Below are 9,449 nucleotides of genomic sequence, written 5' to 3' on the forward strand. Positions count from 1 at the left end.
GCATTTATTGTTAATGTATTATAATGCCTGTTTCTTTAAAAAAACCTAATAATCTGTGAAGTACAGGTTATACTGACATTTGATACGAGTTGTTCTTGCAGTACTTGATTAATCATCTTCACACATTAAACATCAAAAAACCAAAGAAGGCTTTGTCTTCTGACTGACTAATCCAATATTTCTGAAGCGTTTCACTAGCGAGTAAGGTCAGGTCAACTTCATAACAACACAGCCATGGAATAAGGGAAATAAATGCTTCTGAAGCCCCTATTGACCTTATCTGAGAACAGATAGAGAAAATGGGGAAAGGGAAGCATGACTATCTCAGAGAAGAAGTGAGAAGTAATGAAAATGACAGGATGCAGCTCAAAAGAACTATAGGGTATTTTAATGGGGTAAATTTTATTATAGGCGCCATAGTAGGTGCAGGGATCTTTGTGTCTCCCACAGGAGTGCTAAAATACTCCTTACTTAATGTGGGTGTTGCGCTAAGCATCTGGACTGCTTGTGGAGTAATATCGCTGATGGGAGCCCTCTGTTATGCAGAGCTGGGGACTGCCCTACCATTATCTGGAGGAGAATACAGTCACATAAAAAGAGCGCTTGGATCCCTACCTGCTTTCATCTTTATCTGGACGGCGATGTTTACCAAAACAGCATCAAATGCTACTCGAGCCTTGTTGTTTGCCGAATATGCTACCCAACCTTTCTATGGTGTATGCCCTGCACCGGAGCTGCTAAAGAAATGCTTGGCTTTGGCAGTTATTTGGTCTCTGGGGATTCTGAATGGCCGAAGTGTCAAAATGGCTACTTGGGTTCAAACTATTTTCACAGTTCTGAAGATGATGGCACTATCTGTAATTGGCATAGGAGGCATTGTTCTGCTGATTAGAGGAAGAAAGGAGAATTTAGTAAGGTTTGAGAATGCATTCAGCTCAGAGATTCCTGATGCCTCACAGATTGCTGAAGCTTTTTTCCAGGGATTATATGCATATGGCGGTTGGTGGTCCCTCAATTACATGGCAGGTATATCTTGTTTTTTACATTTAATGTTGTGGCCAGCATTCTTACATTCCTCAGATAATGTTATTAGAGCTTGTCTCACAGTGAGAACAATTTAGCCTGTAAAGACATTTATATTAAAACACTGGTTGTATTCAAGGTTTGTGTCTGGTTGTGTTGTAAAGGTGCATTGTCTTCTTTCATGCAGCTTGTTTGCATAATGTGCATTTACTGTCTCCAGAACCAACTGCATATTTAAAGAAGACTAATGTGGAAAACAAAAGGTTTAGTTTAAAGCTATATGCAAATAGAATGTGCGGACCTAAAACAGTGATTTCCCCCTTCCTCAATGCTATTGCAATTATTTGCAAGAGGGTATGCAGAGCAGAGTGCGGATATCAAGACTGAGTGCCTTCAGCCACCCAGGGCACATACCAGAAGCCTACTAATGCACACCCTTGAATTGCTTATTTTGACAAGTGCATGAACTATTTCATTTTGCATTGCATTCAGAAACAATATTTTTAACAATATCAATTTTGATTTGCATAAGAGGTAATCATTTCACTGGGAAAATAATTCTTAGTAGAGAATAAAGGAAAGAGTAAAGGAAAAGAGTAAGGCAAATGTTATAAACATCTTTTCTGTGCCCTTTTTAATATATTCATTTTAAAACATTAAAGAAGCCCTCCTAGTCTTTGGTTAGTCATTTGGTTATTCCACTTTGCATGTGATATTTAATAATATGAGCAATTATTGCAAGCTTCCATGATAGGTGTTCATGATAACATAGACTATCATGAACACTGGGACTACTTGTATGAATAAGAGTTTTGCAGAATCAAACTCTGTACTTCAGTTTTTGTCCTTTAGTCTTTAACATTCCCTTCCAGTTTTATCCTTTCTTATGTGTCAAACATTAAACAAACTAAAAGTAACAAAAGTTAGTGGAAAGAAGAAGAACATTTAAAATGAGTTAATGTTTTAAAAAATGACAGTGTAGAAAAACTTATTTCTAGCTTGAGAATATGCTATAGGCAAAAGCCTTTTTTTCTCCCCTTTTGGTAAAAAAAAAAGTCAGTAGAATTTTAATTTTTAAATCACATTCGGACATTTTTTAGCATTACATAAAACTATACTTTTTAACACAATACAATGCAATTTTTTTCATACTGTACTAATTTGTTTGGATTCAACTACTACTACTACAATACAACATATTACCCAACAGTCAGAAGCTGCAAATGCGGTGGACCTACATCTCAATACTTTTTGACACCGAATTCTCTTCTTTTTAAACAAAGATTTCTACCCTGTCTGCCAGGAGCCAATGAATTCGATCTGAGATGAATGCCAGGCCTATCGCTAATGAAACAAAAGTTGGGAGATAAAAATTAAAAGTGGGGGTTCTAGGCATCCTGCCCTTCAACAGTTTAAAATACCAAAGACAATTTGCTACATTTTAGAAGATTTTAAACAACAAACAGAGAAGATTTGAGGAAAATAAAAGACAGCTTACCCTTCTCCCGCCACTATCAATAAGAGGCCACCTCCACCTCTCTCACCCTGTTTGGTCCTTTAGAGTTGCCTGCTTATATGCTTTTTTGCAGCTCACTTCAGTGGGAGTGGACCCTTCTGTCCATGCCCTTTTGACAGATGAAAATGAGCTGTCTAGAGGTTTCAGTAAGTCTTTACTCTTTAAGCCCCTCTTGACAAAGATGCCTGGGTGGTGGTTGTTTCAGAGATGGGACAGGGTGAAATTTGCACACAGAGAGCAGGTCTTTCAATAAAACAAGATTAATAAAAATAAACGGTTGTCTCAACATACCCAGATTTACACTTGGTTAGGGCTTGGTAAGGCTTTTCAGTTTGTTTACTTTGTTGGACAGCACTTTGTATATACTGTATTTCTGACCAGCTCTATTTAAAAGTAGTTACAGGTGTCACCAAAACAACAAGGAGTCTGGTGGCACCTTAAAGACTAACAGATTTATTTGGGCATAAGCTTTCGTGAGTAAAAACCTCTGAAGAAGTGCATCTGAAGAAGTGAGGTTTTTACCCACGAAAGCTTATGCCCAAATAAATCTGTTAGTCTTTAAGGTGCCACCAGACTCCTTGTTGTTTTTGTAGATACAGACTAACACGGCTACCCCCGATAGGTGTCACCAAGTATCTCTGCCAATTTTCATGGTTTCACAGTCAATGTTTCTCTCTCCCCTGTTACCTTATGAAACATTGCCACAAATTTACTCCTTACTCCTATCAAGTTTGTCAGGGAAGCACTCTTTTGAAAGCAATATTGTGAGTATATTTGTTTTATTAAATAATTTTCTAAATTATATTTTTTCAGAAGAGATGGTAAATCCTAGTAGAAATATCCCCTTGACTGTGATGACTGCACTTCCTGCAGTGACTTTGTTTTATTTACTTGTAAACATCTCGTATCTGACAGTTCTGACACCTAAGGAAATTGTCTCCTCAGGTAAGGATATAAGGCTGATGAATCAAAAGGAGAGCTAATCATTACAACTATTTATCTGTGTCCACCCTGTTGGGGTCACTTGGGTCCAGCTGAATTCAGGGTTTACATATAGCAAGGCACTGGACTTTGAGTCAGGAGATCTGGCTTCTGTTCTGAGCCCTAAGGGTATGTCTACACCAGGGGTCGGCAACCTTTCAGAAGCGGTGTGCCGAGTCTTCATTTATTCACTCTAATTTAAGGTTTCGTGTGCCAGTAATACATTTTAATGTTTTTAGAAGGTCTCTTTCTAGAAGTCTATAACATATAACTAAACTATTGTTGTATGTAAAGTAAATAAGGTTTTAAAAATGTTTAAGAAGCTTCATTTAAAATTAAATTAAAATGCAGAGCCCCCCCGGACCAGTGGCCAGGACCCGGCAGTGTGAGTGCCACTGAAAATCAGCTCGTGTGCCGCCTTCGGCACGCGTGCCAGAGGTTGCCTACCCCTGGTCTACACTGTAGCTGGATGTGAACCTTCAGCCTGGGAAGACAGACTTGTGCTAGTGGGGTTCAAGCTAGCATGCTAAATATAGCAGTACAGATGTTGTGGCTTGGGCTGGAGCTTGGGCTCTCAAGCCTAGGGTCTTGGGTGGGCTTGAGAGCCTGAGCTGCAATGTCCATACTGCTATTTTTAGTGCGCTAGCTCTAGTCACTCTAGTGTGAGTCTGTCTGCATGGGCTGGGAGACTTGCTTCCAGCTATTATTTAGACATACTTTAACATAGACTTCCTATGGGGCTTTGAGGAAACTCCTTGGGGGCTTGTGTACACATAGAAGTTGCCACAGTTTAATTTAAATCTCTTTAGTAAAACTGGAGTTGTTGTAGCTATGTCGGTCCCAGGATATTAGGGAGTCAAGGTGGGAGAGATAATATCTCTTATTGGACCAACTTCTGGTGGTGAGAGAGACAAGCTTTTGAGCTTACACAGAGCTCTTCTTCAGCAAGAAGACCAGGCCTTTGGCTCTCTGTGCTTTAGCTCACTACGTGTAATATTAGGACTATACTCCCTACCTCACAGGTGCGTTATAAGGAAAAACTCATTAATGTTTGAGCAATGAGCACCAAAGAAAAAGCCTACAAATAAATAAAACAGAATGGTCTTATTACAGGCCTTTTTTAGGGGTTAATTTTCAGAACAAATGTCCTCGTTCTGTAGGAGGCTCTATACTAAAAGTGCCATGAACCTAGAGTCTCTCATCTTCCATTGGATTGTAGCTGCTATAGCAAGTCCTGGAAGAATTGTATTCCTCATTGTGATAGTCCCTTTTCTGTTCTAATCAGCTTCTTATACTGTGTACATCACTATAGTATCTGAGTACCTTATGCCCTTTGGCTGTTGGCCCAGTAAATAGCAGTCCCTTTGCACAAGCATGGGCAATAGCGAATTTTCAAGAGGTGCTAGGAAGTAGCCCTTCACATTTCTTTGTGGAGTCCCACAATGGGATAGATATGGGGTTCTCAACCTTTTTCTTAGTGAGGCCCCCCCCAACATGCTATAAAAACTCCACGACCCACCTGTGCCACAACAACTGTTTTCTGCATATAAAAGCCAGAGCCAGCGTTAGGGGGTAACAAGCAGGGCAATTACCTGGGGTCCAATTCCATAGGGGGCCCTGCAAAGCTAAGTTGCTCAGGCTTTGGCTTCAGCCCCAGGTGGCAGGTCTTGGAGCCCCAGGCTTCAGCACCGTGCCACATGGCTTTAGCTCCCCGCCTTGGGCCCCAGCAAGTCTAACATTGGCCTTGCAATGCAGACCCCCTGAAACCTGCTTGCAGCTCCCCGGGGGGCCACGGGCTCCTGGTTGAGAACTGCAGGGATAAAGGATTAGATAATCTGTGCACTGATGAATCATCTGGCCTGTCCCCGCCCCCTGTATACTGCCACACAGGAAACTCCTTCAGTAGCAGTCCACGTCATATAGGGGGCTAACACATTTGTTCTCCCCGCCGTGCCCTGATCCTGCTTCTGCCTACTTGTAAATAGTGTGGTTTCACTATACACGGCCAGGGAACCCTCTGTACCCCCTAGTTCTTACTCACAACGTGGTTCCACTGAGTTGTCATCAGTTCAGTAAGACTGTTGGGACACCACACCCACTGTTTAATGACATTTTGTTTCCTTGCAGCTGCTGTGGCAGTCACTTGGGCTGACAGAGTGATTCCCTCCGTTGCTTGGGTCATTCCTCTCTCCGTTGCTGCCTCAATATTTGGTGCCCTCAACAGCAGCATGTTTACATTAGGACGATTAAGTTATGCTGGAAGTCAGTCAGGACACTTGCCTGTTTTAATATCCATGCTTAACGTCCACTATTGGACTCCGGCACCGGCCATGATTTTTTCAACCATCATTGCATCCATTTTTATTATCCCCGCTGATCTAATTACTTTAACAAATTACTTTGGATTTTCTGTATGGCTTATGATTGGACTGACTTGTGCCAGCCTGATTGTACTCCGATACCGGGAACCTAATCTACAGCGACCATACAAGGTAAATGGAAAAAGAGTTAAAAGTTGTAACATTTTATCTTGGATCAAAGGGGTAGCCGTGTTAGTCTGGATCTGTAAAAGCAGCAAAGAGTCCTGTGGCACCTTATAGACTAACAGACGTATTGGAGCATGAGCTTTCGTGGGTGAATACCCACTTCTTTGGATGCATGTAGTGGAAATTTCCAGAGGCAGGTATAAATATGCAAGCAAGAGTGAGTCAGGCTACAGATAATGAGGTTTGTTCAATCAGGGAGGATGAGGCCCTCTTCTAGCAGTTGAGGTGTGAACACCAAGGGAGGAGAAACTGTTCAGGATTAAACAAAGACTGTGAATGGCTAGCCAACTACAAAAGCAGTTTCACCCACGAAAGCTCATGCTCCAATACGTCTGTTAGTCTATAAGGTGCCACAGGACTCTTTGTTGATTTTATCTTGGGTTATGTTTAACACTGGGAAAAAATTCCTGAACACCTAGTTTGTGAATAGCAATTGTAAATGGATAGTTCGCAATTCATTTTTAGATTAAGCTTTGAGTTACTCTTTTTGCTGACATAAACCCAGGCAAAGGGGTGGCAGGGCAATTAATTGTGCTTGCAATATGGCAAAGAGTGCTTAGTTCTCTTGCATTTAATGCATAAAATGACAAATGTCTATTTTTGATTCTTCTAACTGTTTGTTTCTTTTGCAGGTGTTTTTACCAGTTGCATTTGCGATGGTGGCAGTTTCTTTGTTCTTAGTCTTGGCTCCTATAGTCTGGTCTCCCAAGATGCAGTATATCTATGCCCTTCTCTTTATGTTGGGGGGCCTTCTGGTGTACCTGCCTTTTGTACATTTTAAATTACATTTTGATTTTGTTGACAAAATTACTTGTTACTTACAGCTACTGTTGGAAGTTTCTCCTGCTGATGTATTTGCTGATGGTAAATATGAGTAATAGCAAATGTTTAAACCCTATACTGTATTGCTAACAGCCAATAGAAGTTCTTTTTTAACTCAAGTGGTCACAGTCATGGAGTTAAGCATGTACTTAAGACTCTGATTCAGGAAAACACTTAGGCCCAGATTTTTAAAGGTATTTGGGCAATACTGACTATCAATGAGATTTAGGTTCCTAAGTGCCTAAATCCCTTTTGAAAATAAGTTTTAGGGTTTGTCTACATGGTGCATTAGTTCACACTAGAGGGATGTAAATTCTAGTGTGCACTAGTGTGATGTGCGCTAACTGGCCCATGTGGACCTGCTAGCATGCATTAAAAGTTCCCTAGTGTTTGTTATCATAGTCCCCGTAGAAATGGAATTTACATCTCTGTACTGTGGGTTAACTCAGAGTCTAGACAAGCCCTTAGACTCCTAAATCAGTTTGGCATAATTTGCAATGCAGAGTGCAGCAACACCTAACTACCTTAAAAATCTGAGCGTTAAGCATATGCTTACATTTAAGACTGTGAAGAGTCCCGTTGGGATTAAAAATTATAATCTCAGGCAAGAAATAGTCTCTGTGGACTTCTCATAGTTTTAAAGTTAAACACGTGCCTAAGGGCTTTGCTAGACTGGTGTCAGAGCATTCAGCACCTCGCATGATAAAGTCCTTTATGTATAGAGAATCTCTTTCAAAGTGATAAAATCTGTAAACGCAGAAAAAAGTGTTTGTGTTTGCCCACTTGAACAGTAGCAAATCTAAACTATACTATTAACTGAATACATGTCAATATGATCATATATACATTAGGGATCCAGTGTCAAGTAAATTGTAGAGTAAATTGATGTTTTGCTTATTTTTAGTATTAAGTAGCTTGTATTCTAGGGCTTTGGGGTTTGAATACTTTGTAATTTTTTTTTCATCTGTGCTTCCTTGAATTGATTAAAAACTTTGAAGAACCTAACCTTCTTGCCTGACACTATGTTTTTAATCCCAGAAAGAACCTACAGGGAGCACTTGGCTGTCTCAAAACAATACACACAAATGTACAAACGATATCTTATTAAATATTAGATAAGGCATAAGAGAATTGTACTGTTCAATTAATATGTTTTTGGTGTACCATACCAAGTCATATTTCATGGGGGAAAAAGGAACAATTTTCCATGATTATTACTTAGGGCCCAAGCGTAGGAGCCAATGAATTACTTTATTCTCATAAACGGGCCATGATGTATCACAGTCTCCCCTCCTGGTGAAGTGAGGTGCTTGCATCATGAGAGTCCCAGGCTCAGGGTGATGTGGATGAATCATCTTGGGTGATATAGTCCAGCTGGGGAACCTTGCCCATATGGGAACATGGGGACATGAGGACCAAAATACAGTTCCCATGAGTCACTGCAGGAGGATATCCAAATCAAAATATTTCAGGTTTTGGGAGTTTTGATGATGCTCCCCCCCTCAATATTTTCCATCAAAAGCAGACCCTTCACAAAAACATTTTTTTGTCAAAAATATTCTATTAAAAACAGTTTTGCTATGCAAAATACACACCACAGCATCTGTAAAACCCTGGTTTAACATCAAAAAAGGAGAAAAAATTCCAATAACATGGTATAAGACAGCTTAAATATTAATGTAACTACTGAGAAAGCAATATGAAAAAGAGACTATTGACCTTTGCTGAGTGGTAGCAGATTTGGGGTCCTTGTCTGTTAGTTTCCCATTGGAGGAGAAATCAGTGGCACAGAATCAGTGTATTTTCTTAGTGTAGCTTGTTCATTTGCAGAATGTTCACGCCTCCTGTTTTCTGGAACAGAGGTGTTCACAAACGACACAGAGGCAATGCCTTCTTGCAGAAACCTCAGCTCAGGCACCACTACCAATCACTAAGGAGCAGCTGCCTTGGGTTTCTGTCTCTCATGAACTTTATTGGAATCTGATTGCTTAAATACACTGTTCCCCTTTCCTGCCTCAGCTGCTGGTTTTACACCTAGAAAAAACCCCTAATCCAAGGCTCCTGACCTAGGGTGACATGGCTACAAATCTTTCTTTTGTGCAGCACCTCTGCAACACAAGGGAACCTCAGAAAACATTTATTTGCCTATCCTGAGAGTGATTTAAACCCACACAATCCCTATCATGACCATCTGGGTTTGATTACTGCACGAGGTTCCTTTAATTCTTTCTATGGAGAGTTTAATCCTGAGTGCTTATACATGAATGACTCATAACATGCATGACACTAGCACCTGTTATCACAATACTTTTCTTTCTTACACTGAAAAGTCAATAAAAGTATTCCAATAGACTAGAGAAAGCAAAGTAAAATTTACTTTAATTATTCAAATTCAAGTCCCCACATTAAAGAGACACCTGTCAGCATTTTCTGAAAGAAGCTGAGATCACCGTCTTCTTTGGACCTCTGTCCTGATACCTGATCTCGCTAAGGATGTTCACTTTTTTCAAAGAGATAAAATGTGTGCCTAGAAAATCTAGCAGATCTAATAAGAAGGACAC

General features: G+C 40.3%; 1 protein-coding gene across 1 annotated transcript; it reads left to right on the forward strand.

Moving 5' to 3' along the window:
- Positions 1-299: 299 nt before the first annotated feature.
- Positions 300-6,944, forward strand: SLC7A13 (solute carrier family 7 member 13). Its single transcript, XM_065400152.1, has 4 exons — positions 300-1,026; positions 3,353-3,484; positions 5,648-6,012; positions 6,699-6,944. Exons 1-4 carry the CDS (start codon positions 300-302, stop codon positions 6,942-6,944), a joined length of 1,470 nt encoding a protein of 489 aa, XP_065256224.1.
- Positions 6,945-9,449: the final 2,505 nt, after the last annotated feature.

Source organism: Emys orbicularis, chromosome 2 (assembly GCF_028017835.1).
Source record: "Emys orbicularis isolate rEmyOrb1 chromosome 2, rEmyOrb1.hap1, whole genome shotgun sequence".
Taxonomy (NCBI): domain Eukaryota; kingdom Metazoa; phylum Chordata; order Testudines; family Emydidae; genus Emys; species Emys orbicularis.

What these genes read in the sequence shown, in the direction of transcription:
- SLC7A13 (XM_065400152.1), top strand. Translation starts at nt 300, where the DNA reads ATGGGGAAAGGGAAGCATGACTATCTCAGAGAAGAAGTGAGAAGTAAT. An exon ending in GTCCCTCAATTACATGGCAG is followed by an intron (nt 1,027 to 3,352) that starts GTATATCTTGTT and finishes ATATTTTTTCAG; the next exon opens with AAGAGATGGTAAATCCTAGT. An exon ending in ATCTACAGCGACCATACAAG is followed by an intron (nt 6,013 to 6,698) that starts GTAAATGGAAAA and finishes TTTCTTTTGCAG; the next exon opens with GTGTTTTTACCAGTTGCATT.